At 38.4% G+C, this 26,302-nt stretch overlaps 1 protein-coding gene across 1 annotated transcript in view; it reads left to right on the top strand.

The window, feature by feature from the left end:
- The window catches only part of GTF2A2 (general transcription factor IIA subunit 2), a 32,931-nt gene extending 14,285 nt beyond the window's left edge, over positions 1-18,646 (top strand). Inside the window, exons 2-5 of the mRNA XM_079913055.1 lie at positions 8,370-8,490; positions 9,478-9,582; positions 12,982-13,108; positions 15,657-18,646. Coding sequence (XP_079769181.1) covers positions 8,419-8,490; positions 9,478-9,582; positions 12,982-13,108; positions 15,657-15,682 — 330 coding nt within the window. The 5' untranslated portion in view covers positions 8,370-8,418 and the 3' untranslated portion in view covers positions 15,683-18,646. The remainder of the gene's footprint in view (positions 1-8,369; positions 8,491-9,477; positions 9,583-12,981; positions 13,109-15,656) is intronic.
- The last annotated feature ends 7,656 nt before the right edge of the window (positions 18,647-26,302 follow it).

Raw genomic sequence — 26,302 nt, forward strand, 5'->3', positions numbered from 1 at the left:
TGGACTTGGGTGACTTTTTCCTTTCCCATGTTAGGGAATTTTTCAGCTATTAATCTCTTCAAATATTTTCTCAGGTGTCTTCTGTCTCTTATCCTTCTGGCACTCATATAATGTGAATGTTGGTGCATCTAACAAAGTCTCAGAGGTCTCTTAAACTGTCCTATTTTTTTTTCATTCTTTTTTCTCTGTTCTGTGGCAGTCATTTCCGCCATTCCTTCTTCCAGCTCCCTTATCAGTTCTTCTGCCTCATTTATTCTGCTATTTATTCCTTCCAGTGTAGTTTCATTTCAGTTATTTTATTGTTCATTTCTGTTTGTTTCTTCTTTAGATCTTCTAGCTTGCTCTTAAACACTTCTTGCATCTTTTAGGTCTGTGCTTCCATTCTTTTTCCGAGATCTTGGATCGTCTTCACCATAGTTACTCTGAATTCTTTTTTGGGTAGATTGCCTATCTCCACTTCATTTAGTTGTTCTTCTGGGGCTTTATTTTGTTTTTTCGTCTGGGACATATTTCTCCAATATTGCATTTTGTCTAACTTTCTGTATTGTGGGCCTGTTCCACAGGCTGCAGTTGTAGTTCTTCTTGCTTCTGCTTCTGCCCCCTTGTGGATGAGGCTGATCTAAGAGGCTTTTGCACGTTTCCTGGTGGGAGGGACTGGTTCCTGCCCAGTGATGGGTGCAGCTGGGTCTTGTCCCTCTGGTGGGCAGGGCTGTGTCAAGAGGTGTGTTTAGGGCTTCCCTCGTGGCGCAGTGGTTGAGAGTCCGCCTGCCGATGCAGGGGACACGGGTTCGTGCCCCAGTCAGGGAAGATCCCACATGCCACGGAGCGGCTAGGCCCTTGAGCCATGGCTGCTGAGCCTGCGCGTCCGGAGCCTGTGCTCCGCAACGGAAGAGGCCACAACAGTGAGAGGCCTGCGTACCACAAAAAAAAAAAAAAAAAAAAGAGGTGTGTTTAGCAGGCAGCTGTGGGCTCAGGATGACTTTTGGCAGCCTGTCTGCTGATGGGTGGGATGTGTTCCCACCCTGTCAGTTCTTTGGCCGGAGGTGTCCCCACACTAGAGCCTAGAGGGTGTTGGGTGGGGCCAACTGTTGGTGAGAAAATGGCGGCCTGTAGGAGGGCCCATACCAATGAGTACTCCCCAGAACTACCTCCACCTGTGTTTTTGTACCTGCAGTGAGCCACAGCTGCTCCCTGCCTCTACAGGAGACCCTCCAATACCAGCAGGTAGGTCTGGCCCAGGATCCCGTGAGTTCACTGCTTTTTCTCCTGGGTCCTGGTGTGCACAAGACCTTGTGTGTGCTAAGAGTGGAGTTTCTGTCTCCCCCAGTCCTGTGGAATTCCTGCAGTCAAACGCCACAGACGCTCAAAGCCAGATGCTCTGGGGGCTCCTCCTCCCATTGCCAGACCCCCAGGCTGGGGAGCCTGATGTGGGGCTCAGAACTTTGACTGCTATGAGATAACCTCTGTGGTAATCATTATATTCCAGTTTGTGGATCGCCCACCCATTGGGTATGGGATTTGATTTTATTGCGATTGTGCCCATCCTGCCATCTCAGTGTGGCTTCTTCTTTGTCTTTGGATATAGGATATCTTTTTCGGTAGGTTCCAGTCTTTTTTTGTCAGTAGTTGTTCAGCAGTTAGTTGTGATTTCAGTGTTTTTGTGAGAGGAGGTGAACCCATGTCCTTCTACTCTGCCATCTTGTCTCCCATCCCACAGTTTCTTTATCCATTCATCCTTTGATGGACACTTAAGTTGTTTTCATATCTTGGCTATTGTGAATAGTGCTACAGTGAACATGTGGGTGCATATATCTTTTCCAGTTAGTGTTTTCTTTTTCTTCGGATAAGTACTCCAAAGTGGAATTGTTGGATCATATGGGAGTTCTCTTTTACTTTTTTGAGAAACGTCCATACTTTTCCATAGTGGCTGCACCACATTTTGCATGCCTACCAACAATGCACAAGGGTTCCCTTTAATCCACATCTTCACCAACACTTGCTATTAATTGTCATTTTGATAATAGTTATTTTAACAGGTGTGAGGTGATATTTCACTGTGGTTTTGATTTGCATTTCCCTGGTAATTAGTGATGTTGAGCAGCTTTTCATGTACCTGTTGGCCATCTGTATATGTTCTTTGGAAAAGTGTTCACATCCTTTGCCCAATTTTTTTTTATAGAAGTATAGTTAATTTACAACATTGTGTTAGTTTCAAGTGTACAGCAAAGTGATTCAGTTATACATATATTATAAATATATATGTATTTTCAAGTTCTTTTCCCTTATAGGTTATTACAAGATGTTGAGTATAATTTCCTTTGCTATACAGTAGGTCCTTGTTGCTTACCTATTTTATATGTAGTATTGTGTATATGTTAATCCCAAACTCCTAATTCATCCCCTGCTCCCTCCCCTCCCCAATTCCTTTGGTAACCATAAGTTTGTTTTCTGTCTGTGAGTTGATTTCTGTTTTGTAAATAAGTTTATTTATATCATTTTTTAGATTCCGCATGTAAGTGATATCATATGATATTTTGTCTTACTCTGTCTGACTTCACTTAATATGATCATCTCTAGGTCCATCCATGTTGCTGCAAATGTTCTGTCCAATTTTTAATTGGATTGTTTGTTTTTTTACTATTGAGTTTTATGTATTCTTTATATATTTTGGATATCAGGCCTATATGAGATACATGATTTGCAAATATTTTTCCCCATTCAGTAGGTAGCCTATTTTTTTTATGGTTTCCTTTGCTGTGCATAAGCTTTTTAGTATTATCCTGTCCCATTTATTTATTTTTGCTTTTATTGCTTTTGGTGTCAGATTCAAAAAATCATCACCAAGACCTGTGTCAAGGAGCTTACCACCTATGTTTTCTTCTAGGAGTTTTAGGGGTTTTATGGTATTAGGTCTTACATTTCAAGCCTTTAATCCATTTTGAGTTCAGTTTTGTGTATGGTGTATGATAATGGTCCAGTGTCTTTTTTCTTGGATGTGGATGCCCAGTTTTCCTAGCACCCTTTATTGAAGAGACTGTCCTTTCCCCATTGTCCTTCCTTCCTTCCTTCCTTCCTTCCTTCCTTCCTTCCTTCCTTCCTTCCTTCCCTCCCTCCCTCCCTCCCTCCCTCCCTCCCTGTGTTGGGTCTTTGTTGCTGCACGCGGTCTTTCTCTAGTTGCAGCGAGCAGGGGCTACTTTTTCATTGCGGTGCACGGGCGTCTCATTGCAGTGGGTTCTCTTGTTGCAGAGTACAGGCTCTAGGCGCACAGGCTTCAGTAGTTGCGGCACGCAGGCTCAGTAGTTGTGGCGCGGGGGGCTCTATCTAGAGCGCAGGCTCAGTAGCTGTGGCGCATGGGCTTAGTTGCTCCGCGGCATGTGGGATCTTCCCAGACCAGGACTCGAACCCATTCCCCTGCATTGGCAGGCAGATTCTTAACCACTGCACCATCAGGGAAGCTCCCCCAATTGTACATTCTCGCCTCCTTTGTTGTTAATTACTTGACCGTACATGTGTAAGTTTATTTCTGGGCTCTTTATTCTATTCCATTCATCTAACATCTGTTTTTATGGCAGTAATGTACTGTTTTGATTACTATAGCTTTGTGATAGAATTAGATATCAGCAAACATGATGCCTCGAGCTTTGTCCTTCTTTCTCAAGATTGCTTTGGCATTTTGGCGTCTTTGTGGATTCATATATATTTTAGGACTGTTTGTTCTATTTGTTTGAAAAATGCCATTGGAATTTTGATAGGAATTGTGTTGAAACTGTAGATTGCTCTAGGTAGTATGGATATTTTAATAATACTGATTCTTCAAGTCCACGTGCATGGAATTTCTTTCTGTTCATTTGTGTCATATTCAGTTTCTTTCATCATTGTCATATAGTTTTCAATGTCCAGGTCTTTCATCTCTTTGGCTAAATTTATTTCTCTTTGGCTAAATTTATTTCTAAGTATCTTGTTCTTTTTGATGCAATCGTAAATGGGCTTATTTCTCTTTCTGATAATTCATTATTAACTTATAGTTATTTTCTGGTAACTCTAAGACTTTTGTTAAATGGGCAGGACACAAGATTCTGTACTCTCACTTTGTCAAGTTTATATCTTCTTACTGGGACCCCTTCTTGCCCTTTTTATCCCCCCTCAGCTACCCACATACATTTTACTAACTGATTTTTTTGTGTTCATTTATTTATTGAAGAAATATTTCATTGTCTCCTATTAACGTCTCACGTAGTGTTTGTTCCAGACGCCTGGTTTACTTCAGTGAACAAAAACAGACAAAAGTCCCTGTCCTGGTAAGGTCGTACAGTCTGTTGAAGGATGCAGAAAATAAACATAAACTAAGGAAACTGTATAACATGTTAGAAGGTGATGGTGCCATCAAAGAAACATAGCAGGGTGAGGGGGATTGGGCAGTTCCAGAGTGGAGGTGGGAGTTGGGGTTTTAAATGTGGTGGTCTGTTTAGGCCTCATTAAGTATGTGCTATACTTGAAGGAATTAAGAAAAACAAGAGGATATCTGGGAGAAGAGCATTCCGGGTGAAAAGGACAGTCTTTACAAAGGCTTACATAGGCAGGAACATGTCTGTCATGTTCTAAGAAAAACAAGGAGAAGCCAGTGTGTCTGGAGAAGGGCAAGAACAAGGGGGAGATGGCAAATGAGGTCAGTGAGATAATGGGTAGCCAGATTATTATAAGGACTGAATGAAATGGAAACCATGGGAGGTTTGCACAGAGAAGAGATATGTTCTAACCTGTGTTTTAAAAGATCACCTGACTGCTGAATTGGGATTAGAATCTCGGGGGCAAGCATGGAAGCAGGGAAAGCAGTTAGGAAGCATTTCAGGAATCCCAATGACAGGTGATGGTGGCACATACCAGGGTGATAACAATGGACATGGTGAGGAATGGTTGGATTCTGAATCCATATTGAAGGTAGAGTTTACAGGTTATGCTAGGGATTGGATGTGGAGGTAAGATGGCCAGGCTGGGGGTAGGGAGGGGTGGTCGGGAATAACTTCGAAGGTTTTTGCCTAAGCCCATAGAGGTATGGAGTTACATCAGCGGAGATGGGAAGGACAGCACATAGAGATGTTGAGTAGGCAGTTGGATCCAGGAGTGAGAGTTCAGGGCAAGGTCGGTTCTAGTATATGAATTTGGGAATCATCAGCAATGGTATGTAAAACCATGACACAAAGCAATATCACCAAGGAACAAGTGTAGACGGAAAGCAGAGAACCAAAGCGGTGTCTTGTGACATTAAGAGTTAAGGGAGAAGAGCCTCAACCAACAAACAATATTGAGAAGGATGAACCAGTGCGTTTAAGAGAACAACCCAAAAAGTGTACTGTCCCAGAAGCTAAGCCAAGATCCTTTATCAAAGAGGAGGGAGTAATCAGCCATGTCAAATGATTAAGTCTGGTGAGAACTAAGAATTGAGGATTATTAGTTTTAGCATTGCCACCGGTGACTTTCACCATGTTTCATTTGAGTGCTTGAGGCAAATGTATAAGGAGTGAGTTTAAGAGAAAATGTGAGAAAAGGAAAGAGAGACAGTGAGTACAGACAACTCAGGAGTTTTTGCTGCAAAGAGGAATAGAGAAATAGAGTGTAGCTGGCCAGAGAAGCGAGTTGAGACTATTTTTTTTAAGATGGGAGAAGTGCTGCCTGTTTGTTTGCTGATGGGAAGGATCTGTAGAGATGGGAAATTTGATAGGGATAGAAGGAATAATTGAATTGTTGGAAAAATACCCTGTCTGTAACAGGGGGGATAGGACCAGATCCACAGTTAGAAGGATTGTATTTAGGTAACAGCATGGATAGTTTGACTATAGTGACAGGCAGAGTATGTGGGTGTAGATATTGGTAGGTGGTTAGATGTAGTTTTGAGAGTTGAAGTTTTCATTGCTTCACTTTCCTCAGTAAAGTAGAAAACCTATTCTAAATGTATCTAAGTGCAACACAGTTTGATATTCGCATTTTGACATATCACCAGGTTATTTATTCACTAACAAATACTTATTGAATTCATACTAGGCATTGTTCTAGATGGTAAATATATAACTGAGCAAAAGTCCTATCTTGAGGGAACGTCTGTTTTAGTGGATGGAAATAGAATAAGCATATATATGTCAGCTTCGATTAGTGATATAAATGAAAATAAAGCAGTGTAAAGGGGAAGGGAGGTAGTTCTTTCTTATAGGTTGGTCACAAAAGTCACTTCTGATGAAGTGACATCTGAGAAGAGATCTGAATCGGATGAGAGGTAAACCCTGCAGGTGTCTGCGCAGTACATTTGAAACAGCAAGAACAGCCAGTGCAAAGGCCCTAAAGCAAGAACATCTTGCCATATTGGAGCAAGGGACTAGTATGGCTGAAGCAGAGTGAATGAGGGAGTAGGTGGAAGAAGTCAAGTTCAGAGAGGTAGTGGTGGGAGGGGGGCCCAGATCATGCAGGCCTCATAAACCATTAGGAGGACCTTGGTTTTTACTCTGAGATAGGATGCTGCCTTGGGAGGTTTTGAACAGATGAGTGATGTGATTTTATTTGTGTTTTAAAAGGCTCAGCGTGGCTTCTCTGGGGGCAGGGGTGGGATAGACAAGGGTAGAAAGAAGGATACGCCTTACTTGGCTATCACCATAAATCTTAGTGACAGGTTGATGGTGACTTAGTTAGTGCTAGCAGTGGTGATGGTCAAAGTTGTTGGATTCTGGTTATATTCAGAAGGAAGAACTGAAAGGATTGGCTGACAGATTGCATGCAGGGTGAGAGAAAATTTGACTTATAAGGTTTTGGGGCTGTCTTACTGGAAGACTAGATTTACTGTTAATTGAGGTGGACAAACCGAGGGCAGAAAAGGTTTGGAGGAGTATTCAGAATTTGGTTTGTAACAAATTTAATTTGATCTACCACTTTATGTTTCCATCCAGTGTGTCAAGCAGGCAGTTTTATACATGGCAACACGGGCATATAAAAGGTCAGGAGTGGCAATGTAAGTTTGCACATCATCAGCAGATAAATAGAACATATTTTAAAAGCCATAAGCCTAGATGAGGTAACTAAGGGAGTAAAGCATATAGAGAAGACATGAGAAGCTTTGGGGCACTCAAGTAGTTAGTTAGAAGTTAGATTGCTGAGGAGCAACCAACAGAAGGAAACAAGAAACAGTACTATCCAGTGAGGTGGGAGGAGAACACTGAGTGTGGGGTCCCAGAAGCCAAGGAAAAGACTTCAAGAAGGCAGACATGATCAAGTGTATCAAATGCTCACTAGGTGTGTAATGTGAAGACTGATAACTATTATTTTTGCTGAGTTTTCCCTGATGTTTACTCCTGAATACACCTGTCTCCTTCTGTCCATCTTCAAACTGAAAGTGCCATGAGGTCAGGTATCTAATACGTGACATGTAGTAAAGCTCAGTATTTGCTGAATATGTGCTACTGGCACCTTCTTCGAGCCCTCATCTCTTTCTAATCTTGCACTTGAGTACATTGTTTACATTGCTGCCCATCTGTCTGACCTTTCCTGTCTAGAAAGCTTCAGGGGCTCCCCATTACCTGCATTATAAAATCCTGGCACCTCTCCTGACAAATCCATCCATGTCATCTTTTTCAGCCTCATCTCCTACCACTTCCTATTCATACCTATACCCTAATATGGAACAATTTATAGTTCTGTCTACAGACTGTATTATTTCATCCTTCTATGGCTTTACTCATTCTATTTATTTTTTCAGCCTAAGATGACTTTCCTCCTTTGCTTGGCTAAAGTCTAGCTTGAAGAATCAGGAAGCTTTTGTGAGCCAACTCATTCAGTCCACAGGCAGCCTCCATAATAACTGTATATAATCTCTATCACAGTTCTTATTCTCTAACTTTTTTATGTGTCTGTTACGTTTTCTAAAGTATAAATTTTTTAGGGTCAGAAGTGTATCTTTATCTTCCTCTCCATGGTACCTGTCACAGTGCTATCTTCTGGGTAGGCACTCTAAATACTGAATTTTAAGAGAACAGGAAAATGAAGGGGAAGGCATTCAAATGTGAGCTGAAGATTGTCTGGATCAGTGACTTGACAGTAAGTAGAAAAGAATGGTACATGGTAAATTCTAGACTAGGTCAAAAGGTAGATATTTGAAAGAAATGGTAAAGATGTACATTTTAATATATATATCTGTACTTTGTACAAAGGAGTATAAATGCCTACGTCGAAATAATAGAAAAAGTATATAGAAAAACTATTTTTAACTATTCCTTGCAATTCCTCAGTTATTATATAGTATGCTAATAGTATATATTAGAAAATATGAAGTAGACTATGTTACATATGTAATTTATAATTTTTTTAATACTTTCATATTAAATTTTTAGGATATCAATGCAAGCCTGAATAAGCAAAAGAATTTCTCCCTCCTAAGCCATGGCATATCAGTTGTACAGAAATACCACTTTGGGAAACAGTCTTCAGGAGAGCCTCGATGAGCTTATACAGGTGAGGGAGTAAAAAATCAACATTTTTATTTAGATGGATCTATAATAATTCTTGTTCTCATACTTATGAGAATGGCATAGTCTACATAGCTTTAAGATAACTTTGGATAAGTTAATACAAGTCTTGAGATTTAAATTAGAATTTTGAATTTATATTTTAATTTTAGGAAAATTAACCTTTTTATGTAAACCTCTCATCCAAGAACATATTACATTTTTCCATTTATTTTCATATATTTTGAGCTTTGATAAGATTAGACTTTTTTTTTTTTTAACGTATTATTGGTCCCAAGTTTTTTATTTAAAAGAAACTTGGAAAAAAAAAAAAAAAAAAAGAAACTTGGTTCCTTCAATTTATCGAACACTTCTTTCCAGATACTGTGAAGGAGTGGTAGACAAAGTTTTGTCCTGGTGTTGTAACATCACTGCATGTTTTCTTTTCAAAATTATGTTTGTGTCAAGATAATGCAAGAAAATATTGTCAGCCTTTGCTTCTTAGTTGTCAGTTATGGCAAAAAGAATAAGGGATTCTAGTTTAGAGGCTCTGGTCAACCTCAGTTAAATTTTAGATGATAATTCATGATTTTTTGTTTTTTTAGCTTTTTAAAAAATTTTATTTTGTTTTTGGGTGTGTTGGGTCTTCGTTTCTATGCGAGGGCTTTCTCTAGTTGTGGCGAGCAGGGGCCGCTCTTCATCACGGTGTGCGGGCCTCTCACTGTCGCGGCCTCTCTTGTTGTGGAGCAGAAGCTCCAGACGCGCAGGCTCAGTAGTTGTGGCTCACGGGCTTAGTTGCTCTGCGGCATGTGGGATCTTCCCAGACAGGGCTCGGAATCTTCCCAGACCAGGGCTCGAACCCGTGTCCCCTGCATTGGCAGGCAGATTCTCAACCACTGTGCCACCAGGGAAGCCCTATAATTCATGTATTTTTGTTTTATTTTTTCTTTAATATTCTTCTCTAAGAAGATTCATGACCTTTATTTTTTCTCAGTCTCAACAGATTACCCCCCAGCTTGCCCTTCAAGTTCTACTTCAGTTTGATAAGGCTATAAATTCAGCGTTGGCACAGAGGGTCAGGAACCGAGTCAATTTCAGGGTAAGGATATTTTCTTAAATCTAGAAGCTGCACCATGGTTGTTACAATAGTGCTTTTTAGGACACCTACATATTTATTAATCATAAAAAGAGATCGCTTAATCAAACTTTGGACCTTGTTTGATAACAACTAAATCCTGCTTGATGTTTAAATCTGTATATTAAGTTCATCCACTTAATGTTAGATACAGAGTTGTTTTTAGATTCTTATTCCATTGTTTTTCACAAATCAGCCTATGTATGTTTGGCTACCTTCCCTGAAGAGTTACTGAGATTTCAAATGTCTGAAACATTATCTGCAGGATTGAAGGTAAGTGAGAGTAATCTCTAAGGATCAGTTATGTTTTTTAAACTCTGACCAGGGAAGTTCAGAGTTATTTCTAGAAACTTCACGTTGCCGCCCACCTACTCTTAGATAACATGGCTTATAAAGACCTGACCTGTTGGCAGATAATGGTCTCTTCTGGTAGCTTGGTCTCATTTGAATCATTTGTACTTTGAACAGTAATCCCAAACTGAACAAAACTGTCTTTCTCAATTCGATGGTAAATTCAGATTACAAGATATGAAAATCAACAAATGAAAAGAATATAGATGTTAATTTGCATTTAAGAGAACATCAGTGTTTGGGGTTTTTGGTTTTAGTTTGTGATGAAAAGCACAAAAGAAAAATTTATCATTTATTCAACGAACATTTCAATGCCTATTAAATACGAGGCATTGTTCTGGATATTGGGTATACAGGGCAAAAGAAGACAGGCCCCGTTTGACTTATTTTAGTGACGGGGTAAAATCTGCATGTATTTTATGTTCATATAAATAAGTCACATGATTTTCACATGCCTAACAATTATCTGGAGTAAAACGTGGCTTTATAAAATTTTATCAGTGGATTCTTGAATTTTTAACAGTAATAATGCTGGCAAAGCTTCCTTTTTGTACAACCATACATACAAATGTGCCTACTTTGTCATTCAGAACCTGATCCTTTAATTCTAAATTGATCCATGTTGATACGTACTTGCCCATGTAGAAAATTTGTTTGACTACTTATCAGAGTCGTAGGGTTCACAAGGCCTGAGTGGTCTTCTAGTTGTATTATTGTAGGTTTCTAGTTTGGATGTCCTTAGCTAAAGGTAAATTAACTGTAAAAAAGTGTTATTCAGTAGATATATGTAAAAAATATATGTATTTATTAGTGGTGCATTAAAGATACAGTTTAGCCACATGTTATCTATCATATAGAAGGAAATTTTTAATATAAAGAACAGAATTTCAGCATAGTTGAATGTTCACATGCTAATCATAAATAGCAGTGACTTGCCTGGTTCAAGTCATTGACATATCTGCCACTAACTGGATATGACAGTAACCCACACACTTATAAGATCTCTGATTATACACAAGCCAGAAATGAACATTGAGGTTGGCATTTGGTTGTTCAGCCTTCCAACGGCTCAAACTATACTCAAGGAAGAGATCTAATTAAAAAAAAATTTTTTTTTTACATTTACAACTGCATCTTTTTAATATGTCCTGAGTGATTTTCTATGCATTACTCCCACCTCTCCACTGAAACTTCTCTTGCCAAGTTATTTATTGCTAAATCTAATGCATAATTAGTGATACTATTGATTAGTCTCTTTTGAAACACATACTTCCCTTGAAATCTTACTATTTTGGCTTTTTTCTTCTATTCTCTGGCACCTCTTCTCAGGCTACTTTGTATCACTTAATTGCTGGTTTTCCTTAAGGGTTATCTAGGGCTCCACATATTCTCCTTGAATGATCTCATCCAGTCCTTGGCTTTAAAATTGATATGCTCCCATGCTTGCTTCTACACTCCAGCTGCTTATTGGATATGGTAAGATGTAGCTGAAACTCAAATTTAACTTTCCTCCCAAACCAGTTTTTTCTATGAATGCGTTGTTACACAAGCCAGAAACTTGGGAATATCAAAGATTTCTCTGTTGCCCACCCTACCGTATCCAGTTGGTTAGCAAGCGTTGACAGATCTACCTTTTAAAATCTCTCCACTTCCCGGGACCCCCGTTGCCTCTGTTATCGCCCAGCCACTTTCACCTGTCTGATTCAGCCAGCTAAAAGCTATCGGCTTCTTAGTGTCTCTCCTTCCTTCAGTCAGACTCCCCTCTAGTTTGTTCATGTTATCACCAAAAATGCAAATCTCATCATGTTACTCCTCTGCTTGAAATCCTTCATTGACGTCCTAATGCCCTCACAATAGGGAAAAGCTTTCCCAAGGTTCTCCATGATCTCTTTCACCTTAGGACCTCCTGTCATATTCTCCTTTCAGGAACTTACTATCCCATTCCAAGTGTTTGTCTTCCTTTCTGCTGTCCCACCTTTCCGTTGACTCTTTTTCATTCTTTGGGACTCAAGCTTTCTCTGTCCTACTTGGCTGCCTCTACCGTACTCCCATTGTACCCAGTGACAATCTTTCATAGCACTGTTACACTATGTATTTACTTGTTTTAGTGATCTCCCCTGCTAACCTTCTTGGGTGACAGGGATCATATGTGTATTGCTTACCGTTGTATTCTCAGTGCCTAGTATAGTCTAACAAATAGTAATTATTCAAATTCCCATAATCATTCTAACTTAAGCCATTAATGAGAACTCAGTTTTTGATATTACAAGTAACACTGCAGGGAACAGTTTTGTGCTGAATTTTTTTTTCTGAAGGCATATAAATGTCTCATTGAATACTAAATTTCATATGTAAATACTTGTGCATGTATATCTCTCTCAGGTTTTGATTATATTCTGTTGGTGTCCACCCTTGCAAAAAGTTCCTTTTAATGTTCAGATAAAATTTTTTTAGGAGGAATAGATATTAATTATAAGAATGTGAGTTGCAGAGGACAATAATGTAATTTTAGTGGCTAATACAGTAATTCATCTGAGCTATAAGTCACAGGATGAAAATGAATGTTTCTAGGAATTCCCTGCTTTTGTACAAATTCAGAGAATCAACATACACAGTAAAATCGGTTGCTTTTAAAAAGTATTTTTTTTAAGTATTTATATAAAAAAATTCAAATGCATTTTCATAATTTAGCCACATGAGGGCAGTAGAAATACAGATTCAGATTTCCATTCAATTTTTCTTAAGATTTCAGGTAAGTAATTTGCAGGCTTTTCCAGTGCTGAAAGTAGTCTGCTAACTAAAATATTTTTTAACTCTTCCCTTAGCAAATTTATCTACAATTTTTTTCTTTAAGTGATTAACACTTAAGATTGCTTGCTTAAGATTTTCCTTAATTTTCATCCTATTTTGAGAATTATGTACTTGTAGCTAGGTTTTCTTAAATTGTCTGGAGAAAAATGTGAGGGGGAAAAAATGACTTTTCATGGTTTGTCTAAATGTTTTGTTTTAAAGGGCTCTCTAAATACATACAGATTCTGCGATAATGTGTGGACTTTTGTATTGAATGATGTTGAATTCAGAGAGGTGACAGAACTTATTAAAGTGGATAAAGTGAAAATTGTAGCCTGTGATGGTAAAAGTAAGTGTTTGCCCTAATTACTGTGAAAGCAAAGCTACTTGAAATCTTGTTTTCATGAGTCTTTAGAAAACTTTCATCTGACATTTAGGGAGAAAATGGCCAGTGATCCACTCCCAGATAGAGAGACCAGGCTTCTTTCTCAGCTAGATTCTGGATTCCAGATCTCACATAGTCCTCTTACTAACTTTAGGTATAAACATTTCATATGACACATAGACTACTTCCACAGCTTGACTTTGTGTGCAGGGTCGGTGGGGGGGGGGGGGAAACATATTAATAAGCTTTTCTTCCCTATTTCAGTTGAAGTGTTTCTAAAGCTTTTCTTTTTCTTTAAGGAAGTGTTTAATTTCAACAGTTTTATCCTATGGTTTCTGTTTTGTTGGAGACCTATACATTTTAAAAATGATTATTTAAAAGACTTTAAATAACCATAAGAGCCTTATCAGTCATAATGGTAAATATCTAGTCCTCTGATCTGTTACATGCAGATATTTTTACAGCAGACCTAAGAACTTCTTCAGGTCCTTAAATGTTTCAAAAACTATACATCTCTGCTTTCTGTTCCATGATTATTTTCTTTTTACTAATTGAATTTTAAATATATAAATTATACTTACTTTTACTTTGTAATCTGAACAATTTGTGTTTAAAGCAGCTATTCCTGAAATTAAATAGAGAATACTGTCACTTTCCAAGAAGGGGAATTTTGAAAAGCAAGAGAAAGAGAAATGTAGAAAGCAGGACCCTCCGTTTCTCAGGTTGTAGGTTAGGTTTTTTTGTTTTTATGTTTTGGGTTTCAAAGAAATGCCCTATCACTGAAAAGCTATAAAGACAGAAAACCACACAGAAGAAAAACATCATTTGTAACGTCATCTGGAGATAACATATCACTTAATATTTTAATGTGTAACCTTCTAGTCTTTATTTATACATATCTTTACAGTAATTATGTATGCACGTACTCATTTGCAAATATATCATTTTTTACACATAAGTCATTAACTGTTCTCTTAAACCTGATTTTTGATAGCTGCCTAGAACTATATACCGTTATCCCTTTTTAAAGAAATCATATCTTCCAGATGTCAGAGTCTCTGAAACTAGCAATGTTACAGTGGCTCATACATTTCATTTCGGAAGGTTAACTAGGGATAATCATTCTAAGAACTTTAAGATGACTTTTTTATATAATTACCAAATAGCTTGTTCTTTGCTGTAACAACAACAAAAAAATCTATGTTTATAATTTTATAGTTCCTGGATCACAGATAACATTTCTGTATGTCAGATAATGTATACTTTTTTTCATGTCTTTCTTATAATTTAGGCTAATAGTACCCTTATAACCCTTAGGTTTTCAGATTTTTACTAGACTATAGAATTTAAGCATTAATGTATAATTTCTAGACCACTATCAAAATGAGTTAATAATGATATGGATCAGTACTGTTCATAAAACTTGCATGCTGATGGAAATGTTTCCTGTCTGTACTCTCCAATAGCCACATCTGACTGTTAAGCACTTGAAATGGGTTAGGGCAAGTGAGAAATTTAATGTTTTAATTTTTATTTAATTTTCTTAACTTTAAATAGCCACATGTGGTTAGCCAGTAGCTACCACATTGGACAGCACAGATGTAGACTAGTAGAGTGTCAATCGATCAATCATTTGAAACAGCTAAGAACCAAAAAGTCAGTGAAGGCCCCCCTCAGCAAGCTTAATAATATCAAAGAGTCCATGTAAACATATGTATTTTACTTAGAGGTAGTCTTTAGAGTGTATTTCTCTTGCTTCTTAAAGATATAAGATTGTCTGTTTTTTCACACCTCAGTGTATATAAAGTACAAATCAGCCTTACCTACTGCAGTGGCTTCTGAGGAACTTGCCCCACTTACAGCACAGTACAGTCATTGTTCTTCAAAGAAACGATTGTTGCGTATTCAAGAAAAGCTTAGATTGTGTTCCATGCACTCGTGTCAGCAGAAAATACAATCAATCATTAAAGTATAAATAGTTGTGCATTTAGAGGTAGAAGCTTAAGTAATAATTAATACCATTCCTTAGTAACCAGATAAATGCAGTACTACTGCGAAATAAGCCCATTTCTTCTAAAAGTCAGCTTTCTGAAGTAAAGTTCAATTCCAAATAGAGAAGCAGAGAAAGTGATTGATAGTGGCTAGAATTTTGGTCTTTTTCTCGCCAGGAATTAAAACTATTCTGTTCTATGTTATAGTCCTTTGTGGTCTTAAATTTGTGGACAGTAGAGGACTGGAAAAAAAGTATAGCAGCTGTATGAACCAAATGTAGTATAACTTGATTTCTCTTAACATAAATGTGGAGACTAAGCGTTAACTTGCCTTTTAAGGCAGAGGTAAAAAGACATTTACGTGCACAAGATATTACTGTGGTCAGCTTTTCTTTTCCACCCTTGTCTCCCCTTCTTCACCACCATTACTTCCTGTTTTACTTTTGAAAGAAAGATTTTTCTCAACATATTTAAATTTAAGTTGCTGCTTGAATTTACTGTGTCTCTCCTCTGTTTCCTAGATACTGGCTCCAATACTACAGAATGAATAGGAAAAAAATGGCTTTTTAATGCCATCCTGTTATTGTTCATCGCTTTTTGAAGAGAAGCATAGAAGAGACTTTTTTTTTAATTTATTCTAGCATTGCAGAAATGACTACACTGTGCCGTACTATCAGAGAATTCCAGTAGAAAGAAGCTTATAATTCTGTACCTTGTTACATTACCTTATTATACAGCATGAAGAAACAGAACTTTTTTTTAATGACAAATCAAACATTGTGGCCTTCCTAAGACCATTCTTTAATAAATTCATTTTAAAACTCAATGTGAGTAATAACTGCTAGAGCTACTGAGCAATATGGAGATATTAGATAAGCATTTTGACAGAGCACTGTGTTCCTTGCAAAGGAAATTAGAAAATGCATTCATTTCAGTAAAGTTAGTTTTTATCAATTGTTTGTTAGTTTAACTGATGAAAGCATTAGCAGGGGCAAGACCAAAATTCCAGACTAGAACTTTCCTTACAAAAATTTTTTTTTAAGTACAAAACCAAGGGTAATTATTGGTGTGAAAAATCTAAGTAGAACTCAACTAGGAAAAATTAAACAACAACATGTAGTCTTTACATGTAAATTATTTCTTAAATTGTCCATATGAGTCAGGTTTCATTTTTAGAATATTCTACATCTTACCAGTTATTAGACTTTCAATAAAAAGTCCTATTAAGGGCTTCCCTGGTGGCGCAGTGGTTGAGAGTCCACCTGCCGATGCAGGGGACACGGGTTCATGCCCCAGTCTGAACAGATCCCACATGCTGCGGAGCGGCTGGGCCCGTGAGCCATGGCCGCTGAGCCTGCGCTTCCGGAGCCTGTGCTTCGCAATGGGAGAGGCCGCAACAGTGAGAGGCCCACGTACTGAAAAAAAAAAAAAAAAAAAAAGTCCTATTAAATGTATCCCATATCTTTGTGTACTTGAAGGAAACAGTTTCCTTTGTCAATCTAGGAATATATGATGAAGAAAGTGGCATTTCTAAAATGTCACAGAGGGAGAATGTTTATCATTTAGTAGAAGTAGGCTTTTACAGCCCCATCCTGCGGTCATTCCCAGTTCAACCCTTTTCAATGTGAAGCCGTCCTTTCACTCTCACTCTGCTGAGAGATAATGGAGTTGGCAGTAATCGTCAGCAAAATAGCTTTTCATAAACCTATTAAAGTACTAAAAAAGACCTTTATATTGCACACCGTCCCCCTATTTTTTTAGTTGTAGAAGCATGTTATATAATAGGTTTCATCATTTTTAAGTAATCAGTGCTCAGGTCTGATCTATGTAAGATAATGGCCAACATCACTAACTTCATTATCAGTGCTGTGTTACATATATTCTTCTGGATAATCCTCACAACAGCCCTGGAAGAACTTTGTTACCCTTTTTACAGATTTAGAAGCTTAGTTACCAAAGGTTTCCTAATTAGGATTTTTCTTAATTGCAGTGGGTCAAGATCAATACCTTTTTATTTTGCAGGTTCCACATAATGGTTAGGAGACAGGTTATATTGATAGTAAACTTACAATGGTTGTAGAAATTTCTGTTTCTTAAGGAGTAAATTATGGTTTAAACTTTTTTCATGTTATTAACAGTCACTGCGATCTTAAGAAAAGTACAGGGCTGGAGGTGTATACTTTGGGGGATTTTAGATCCTATAAATGATGTCACTAGATTATGCTTTCAAACATACAAAAGTAACATGACCTAGATGATGAGTTTCTTACAGGAAATGGTTGACTGCCACGACCTACTAATTGGACTAATGCCTTCGTGCTCCTAGTATTACCTCAGCACGTCAGTGTAGTCCTTGATTCTTAAATTAAAACTAACTTTCATCCTTGTAGCCCATTCTGCAGAGTCTATTCCAGTGTTCTCTTTGTGACCTTCCCTACCAATGAGCACATAGTCTGCTCCAATTAAATTTGAGAAAGAAACAAGTCAGATTTCTCTTTTGTCTTGGTTATGCTGTTTCCTTCATTTCTCATGACTTTCCTTTCAGAATCAAGATCCTATCCATCATTCAAAACTTAAACACACTTGTATCTGAGTACAACCCATATTGAGCTCTTCCCTTGTGAGCTCTTAACAAAGGAGTCATGAGAAAACACAGCAAAGGACAGGAAGAACTTACATCACTCTCAGTACTCACTCATACTCATCCAGGTAACTGGTGTGGAATACCTAGGGTTTATAGTGTCCCTAGGTGTAAACCCTAGGATTATACCACATTCCACCAGTTGAAACCAATTCTTGTACTTAGACAGCCACCACATACACACCTCTCTTTTCGCCTGGGCAGGAGTACAGAAGTCATAGCCTGACATTTCCTCCTCTCAGTTCTAATTACTTGCATACCCATGGCTAACATCTGCATAGTGATATAGGTGTTCTAATCTTCCCACAGCAGCACTTGGACTTCACTGGAAATTACAGGAGAGACACGGCCAGAGCTTACACCACTTTGGTATAAGCTCTCCCACCTGGCCGCAGACTCCAGTGATAAGCTTACTTGCCTGTTAATGTGGAAGAAGAAAAAAAGACCATTAATTCATCTATTAGTAGAACTAACTGTAAAATCTGGACTTTGTGTGGTAACGTACAGTTGGTCCTGTCTCAATGTATTACTGAGTACTACTTTAACACCCAAATAGTGGACAAAGAATAGCTTCTTTGGGTTTGATGCCTGACTGGTCATTGTTTGGTTTGTTTATAGTGATCTGTCTTCAGCTGATGTTAAGGGGGAAAAAAGTATTTTATCTCTTGGTTGACATCAATCCCAGTGTCTTAAGGTATGTTATCGTCAGTTTTGAGTGGGTCATAATTGAATCACTAATAGTAAAATATGTAAAATACATACATATATTGGAATGTATGTGTGTGTTTTCACTCAACTGGAGAAGCAATTATTTGTAGCATAGTTATAAAATTTGGAATCAATAAAACAATGCATGGTAAGGGAAAGTGCAAATTCTCCATAAGAATCTGCAACATTGGTTCTGTCAATCCATTCTAAAACTGCCCCCTAATTTGGTGAAAATTCATCCAGCTATTTTTTTATATGCTGTAGTAATAATAGAATCTTATTTTTCTAGTACATAGGTAGATAGAACGTGCTTGGGGTTTGGGGCAAGGCATTCTACCTTGTAAGAGGTATAAGAACTTTGCAACATACAGCAAAAGATTTAGCAGCATTAGTTCAAGAGAGCATTGTGCTAGAAAACTGTCAACAGTATTCTCTCGTGGATGTCCCAACTCTTATTCTCTGATACTTTCTTCCTCTGCTTTTACGCATTCTGTTTACCAAAGTGAGCCACAAAACACCTTGAATAGCTAAAGCAAGAACAAAGCTGAAGACATCACACTTCCTGCTTTCTGACTATATTACAAATATATAGTAATCAAAACAGCATGATAATATTGGCATAAAAACAGACACATAGATCAGTGGAACAGAATAGAGAGCCCAGAAATAAAGCCACACATATATGGTCAATTAATTTATGACAAAGGCAAGAATGTACAATGGGGAAAGGACAGTCTTGTCCATAAATGGTGTTGGGAAAACTGGACCACTCTCTTACACTACACACAAAAAATTAACCAAAATGGACTAAATTAGACTTGAACCTAAGACCTGAAGCCATAAAACTAGAAGAAAACATGTGTAAAGCTCCCTGACATCAGTCTTGGCAGTGAATTTTTTGTATTTGATACCAAAAGCGAAGGCAACAAAAGTAAAATTAAGTGGAACTACACCAAACTAAAAAGCTCTGCACAGCAAAGGAAAAACCATCAATAAAATGAGCAGGCAGCCTACAGAAGAGGAGAAAATATTTGCAAATTATATACCTGATAGATTTATATCCAAAATATAAAGAATTCAGACAATAGCTAAAAAACAGTTCTGAATAGACATTTTCCCAAAGAAGACATAAATACAGCCAACAGGTACATGAAACTATGCTCATCATTAACCAGGGAAATGCAAATCAAAACCACAGTAAGACATCACCTCACACCTGTTAGAATGGCTACCGGCAAAAAACAACAAGCATTGGTGAAGATGAGAAAAGGGAACCCTCGTGCACTGCTGGGAAGAATGTAAATTAGTACAACCAGTATGGAAAAGTATAGAGATTCCTCAGAAAATTAAAAATAAATTTACCTTATGATCCAGCAATTCCACTTCTGGGTATTTACGTGAAGGGAATGAAATCACTATCTTGAAAAGATACCTGCATCTATGTTCAAAGCAGCATTATTTACAATAGCCAAGACAGGAAAATACATGTCCATTGATGGATGAATGCATAAAGAAAATGTGTCATCTATGGCCCACAAGGACCAGATCATTCAGCCATTAAAAAAAGGAAATCCTGTCATTTGCAACAAAACAGATGGATCCTGAGGGCATTATGCCAAGTGAAATAAGTTAGAGAAAGATACTGTATGACCTCATATGTGGAATCTCAAATAAATTGCACTCATGGATACAGAGAACAGATTGGTTGTTGCCAGAGGCAGATGGTGACAGGGTGAGCAAAATGAGTGAAAGTGCTCATAAGATACAAACTTGCAGTTATAAATGAATCCAGGGAATGTAATGTACAGCACAGTGACTATAGTTAACAATACTGTGTTGTACACCACCAGTTTGAACTGTGTGAGTCCACTTATACAGGAATTTTTTTTAACAGTAAATACTACAATGCTACACGATCCACAGTAGGTTGAATCCACAAACGTGGAACCACAGATGCAAAAGAACCACATACACAGAAGGCCAACTATAAGTTATACATGGATTTTCAACTGCAGAGGATCAGCAACCCTAACCCCCTCATTGTTCAAGGGTCAACTGTGTATATTTAAAAGTTGCTGAGAGTAGATCTTAGAAGTTCTCATCATAAGAAAAAAGATTTCTAACTGTATGGTGATGGATATTAACATTATGGTAATCATTTTGCAGTATACATGTATATAAAATCACCATTTTGTACACCTAAAACTAATGTTATATGTCAATTTTAATCTCATTTTTTTTTTTTTTAAGTTCCCATCTTCAGAGACTTCTAGTCATTCCAGAATAACAAGGACAGGACTTAACTTCCTTCCAAAAACAACTAGAAAAGTAGACAAAATATATGAAAGTGTTTTCCAGACATTGGAAAACAGGCAGCACAAGGCTGTAATCTCTGAGAAAGGGGGCAAAGAAATAGTTGAGGTCTACAACCTTCCATCTCACTGCATAGAGGCAATACCCAGACTATAGGAACTTCCCTGGTGGTTCAGTGGCTAAGACTGGGTCCCAGTACAGGGGCCCAGGTTCAACCCCTAGTCAGGGAACTAGGTCCCACATGCCGCAACTAAGAGTCTGCATGCCACAACTAAAGATCCCACATGCCGCAACGAAGATCCTGCATTGCCACAACTAAGACCTGATGCAGCCAAATAAATAAATATATATATATATTTTTTTTAAATACCCAGACTATAGACACAGGGAGAGGGTAACCTAAACAGAGCCTGACAACCTTGCTGAGTTGAGAAGACACTGAGATCAGAGTTTAGGAAAGCTGAGGTGATTGAAAGATGCAGCATTCTAGAAAGGAATCAAAACAGTGGTCCCCTAGAGTGTTTGCTGTGTGCTTGGTTGCACATAAGTAGAATGACGCCTTACAAACCCAAGCAAAGAGTAGCTAGGGAGTTAGTTATAAACAGCAATTCCCAAAGCTCACATAGGGTGGGGAACCAGAGTAAACTGTTCTCAGTAGTCACCTAAGGCATCAAATAGAGTGAGACCCCAGAGGGTCATGCCTCAATAGTAGGCTAAAATGGAGTAAAAGCTACTCTAGCTTAGAACCACCCTAGCTAAGGTGAAAAACAGGACTTGAGGGGATCAAACTGATTAATAAATAATTGTCAAAACATTTATATATATAGCATTTTTCACAGAATTAGGACAAAAAATTTCACAATTTGTGTGGGAACACAAAAGACCCTGAATAGCCAAAGCTATCTTGAGAAAGAAAAATGGAGCTTGGGGAATCAGGCTCCCCAACTTCAAACCATACTACAGAACTACAGTAAACCAAGGCAGTATGGTACTGGCACAAAAACAGAAATATAGATCAATGCTACAGGACAGAATGCCCAGAGATAAACCCACGCATATATGGTCACCTAATCTATGACAAAGGAGGCAAGAACATACAATGGAGAAAAGACAGCCTCTTTGATAAGTGGTGCTGGGAAAACTGGACAGCAACATGTAGAAATGAAATTAGAACACTACCTAACACCATACACAAAAATAAACTCCAGGTGGATTAAAGGCCTAAATGTAAGACTAGACACTCTAAAACTCTTAGAGGAAAACAGGAAAAATACTCTTTGACATAAACCACAGCAAGCTTTTTTTTTGACCCACCTCCTAGAATAATGAAAATAGGAACAAAAATAAACAAATGGGACCTAATTAAACTTAAAAGCTTTTGCACAGCAAAGGAAACCATAAACAAGACGAAAAGACAACCCTCAGAATAGGAGAAAATATTTGCAAATGAAGCGACAAAGGATTAATCTCCAAAATATGCAAACAGCTCATGGAACTCAATATCAGAAAAGCAAACAACCCAAGCCAAAAATGGGCAGAAGACCTAAACAGACGTTTCTCCAAAGAAGACATACAGGTGGCCAAGAGGCACGTGAAAAGATGCTCAACATCACTAATTATTAGACAAATGCAAGTCAAAAGTACAATGAGGTATCAACTCACGCAAGTCAGAATGGCCATCATCAAAAAATTTACAAACAATAAATGCTGGAGAGGGTGTGGAGAAAAGGGAACCCTTTTGTACTGTTGGTGGGAATGTAAATTGATACAGCTGCTATGGAGAACCTAAATGTCCAATGACAGATGAATGGATAAAGGTGTGGTACGTATATACAATGGAATATTACTCAGCCATAAAAAGGAATGAAACGGTCATTTGTAGAGATGTGGGTGGACCTAGAGTCTGTCATACAGAGTGAAGTGGGCCAGAAAGAAAAACAAATATCATATATTAATGCATATATGTGGAACCGAGAAAAAAATGGTACAAATGAACAGGGCAGGAATAGAGACATAGATGTAGAGAATGGACATGTGGACACGGGGTTGCGGGGGAGGGAAGAGCAGGGTGGGATGAATTGGGAGATTAGGATGGACATATATACACTACCATGAGTAAAATAGATAGCTAGTGGGAACAAGCTATAAAGCACAGGAAGCTCAGCTCGGTGCTTTGTGACGACCTAGATGGGTGGGATGTGGTGGGGGGGGGGGTGGGTAGGAGGGAGGTCCAAGAGGGAGGGAATATAGGTATACATATAGCTGATTCACTGCATTGTACAGCAGAAGCTAACACAACATTGTAAAGCAATTATACTCCAATTAAAAAAAAATACAGCAGAGACAAAAAGACTGGAGAAAATGAAGAGCCTCAGTGACGTGCAGGATCATATCAAGTGGAGATTTCTACATATTGTGTGCCAACCCCCCCCCACCCAAGAAGGAAAGGAACAATTTTTAGGAAATAGTCAAATGTTTCCAAATTTGATGAAAATGATAAATCAACAGAGAAAAGAAGCCTTAATAAACTCTAAACAGGATAACCACATACCTCATAATATCATTGCTAAAAACCAGTGATAAAGAGAAAATTTTTTTAAGTAATCAGAGGTAAAAGTCACTTTGTAACCACAGAGACGAAGATAACAAACCCATGGGTTTCTTGTTAAAAACCATGTACTTAGAAAACAATACAACAAAATCTTAGAAGTGCTTAAAAAGGGCCACCTCACATCCATTAAAATGGCCACTATCAAAAACAGAAACACAAAATATGTGTTGGTGAGGATGTAGAGAACTTCGAACTTTTGTACACCGTTGGTGTGAATGTAAAATGTTGCAGCTGCTATGGAAAACAGTATGGCAGTTCCTAAACAAGTTAAAAATAGAATTTTGATCTAATCCAGCAACTCTACTTCTGCATTTATACCGAAAAGAAGTAAAAGCAAAGACTCAGAAATATCTGTACACCCATGTTCATAGCAGCACTATTCACAATAGCCAAAAGGTGGAAGCAACCCAAGTGTCTATCAACAATTGAATGGATAAACAAAATCGTATATACATATACAATGAAATATCATTCGGCCTTAAAAAGAAATCCTGACACATGCTGAAATGGATGGACCTTGAGGACATTATGCTAAATGAAATAAGCCAATCAAAAAAAGATAAACATTATATAATTCCACTTATATAGAGAGCAGTCAAATTAGAGAAAGAAAGAATGGTGGTTGTCAGGCTCTGAGGGCTGGAGGATTGAGTTGTTTAATGGGTGTAAAGTTTTGGTTTTGCAAAATGAAAAAGTTCTGGAGATTGGTTGCTCAACAACAAGAATGAACTGTACACGTAAAAATGATTAAGATGGTAAATTTTGTGTCTATTTTACAACTGTTATTAAACTTATAAAAAATGCTGAGGGAAAAATCTGTCTTCTCCCTGCCTATCACAGATCTGTTTGCTCTACTCAAGCCTCACCACTTCTAAGATTTCCTCACCATTCTGCTTCACACATTTCTTAACCTCTCCTGAACTCCCAGACCACCATACATAGTGCTATGTAATCTACCTGTCTTGAAACTTAACCTGTAGGAGCCTTGAAAAAGGCCAAGTCTTCAGCTTGTTTGGGGGCCCCTCTAGTGCCTACTTTATTTTTTTAATAAATTTATTTATTATTTTTGGCTGTGTTGAGTCTTTCGTTGCTGCGTGCGGGTTTTCTCTAGTTGCAGTGAGCGGGGGCTACTCTTCGTTGCGGCTCTAGATGCGTGGGCTTCAGTAGTTGTGGCTCATGGGCTCTAGAGCCCAGGCTCAGTAGTTGTGAGGCACAGGCTCAGCTGCTCTGCAGCATGTGGGATCTTCCCGGACCAGGTCTCGAACCCGTGTCCCCTGCATTGGCAGGCAGATTCTCAACCACTGCGCCACCAGGGAAGCCTGTGCCTACTTTAGAGGAAATGTATCAGTCATTGTCCACTCGGAAAAAGAACCACATTAAGTATTTCAAACGGAAGGAATTTAATACAAGGAGTTTGTTACAAAGGTGTTCAAACAGCTTGAGCAACAGATGAAACGTAAGTGTGTCTAAAGAATAGGAACTGAGGAAGCAGCTAACATCCCCAGTGTTGGAGGAAGCAAAGAGGAAAACAGTATGACTCGGAGCCCACAGTCACTATGCCACTGAGGCTGCTACTGTTGAACCATGTGCCTGATCAGAAACTAATTGTCCTACGCTAACCAGCCACAGCTTCCACTGCATCTACTGTCACTTCTGCTATCACTGCCGTTGCTTGTGACACTACCAGAATGTTTAAGAAAGGTAGTTTCTCCCTTCTTCTCACCTGCCAGTATCCCAGTAGTGCCTCTCAAAGGCAGAACTAAACAGAAATCCAGCTGCAGGGAGTCTGGGAAATGTAGCTTGTGGATCTCCTCCTGCCACAGCAGTGCAAAGGGAAATACAGAAGAGTTGATATGCATCTGAAAGAAAAGAGAATATCCAGCACCCTCCTTTGAGAGGTGCTGGATATATATATATTCAGTACATAGTCCCATCCTTTTGCCTGTTTTGAGATTTACATACAACAACAAACTATCTCTTCTACAAAATATGCTTAATCTGTCCCCCACAAGAAAGACACAAATTCCTACCACTATGAACATCTGCTAGAGATGTTAATTCCTTTCCTAGTTAATTCAACACACATACCCACTCCCCAGATATTTTGTACTGTTAAGACTAAGTTATAAAAATTAGTCGCCACTGAAACTTTTGTACGTAACAACACAAGAGAGAGGGAAATGATTAACATGTAATGTTTATACACATACACACACACACACACACACACACGGAACAGACAGCATAGTCCTCATTTTTATAAATTAAATAGCCATCAGACTGATCTTTCTTTTCATAGCCCATATCATTTTCCAGTTGCCTTCAGTCAGCACCTTAGCTGACTGGGGTTCTTCACCTGGTGGGGAGACCCTAAACTTCATTCCTGAAGTATTTAAGTTCTTAGTGAATTTTCCTTTAGTGAATTGCTATAGCCTTAACTTTTACAACTGAATATGGGGACACTAAGGAGGCACTCCAGAGAGTCACATTGTTTAGCAGCAGCCATATGTTCCTTGATAATTAGGATCAAGCACCCCCGTCAATATAATAACCCCCTTCTTTTCCCATTGGTCCAGTGGCACAAGAACCCTAAATGCTCAAATGGGAGTCTCAATTTCCAGTTCACTGGGAGCATTGTTGGTTTCCTAGTGGATGTGTTCTTCCTTTGGGACCCAACCAGCAGAGCCCAAAATTACAGGTACAGGAAGCAAAAATTCTTTGAGTGGGTTATTAGATGTAACATTGCCAAGTGTCATTCTCACTTACCCCCTTGATTCCTGGACCTTTTGATTCAATGACAACCCATTAGCAGAGAGCATCCCTAATGCACGAATTGTGGTTTATAAATACCATTCACACTTTAAAAAAAAAAAAACTATGAGAACGGCTGATGA

This window comes from Stenella coeruleoalba (assembly GCF_951394435.1).
Source record: "Stenella coeruleoalba genome assembly, chromosome: 2".
In the NCBI taxonomy this organism is placed as follows: Eukaryota; Metazoa; Chordata; class Mammalia; order Artiodactyla; family Delphinidae; genus Stenella; species Stenella coeruleoalba.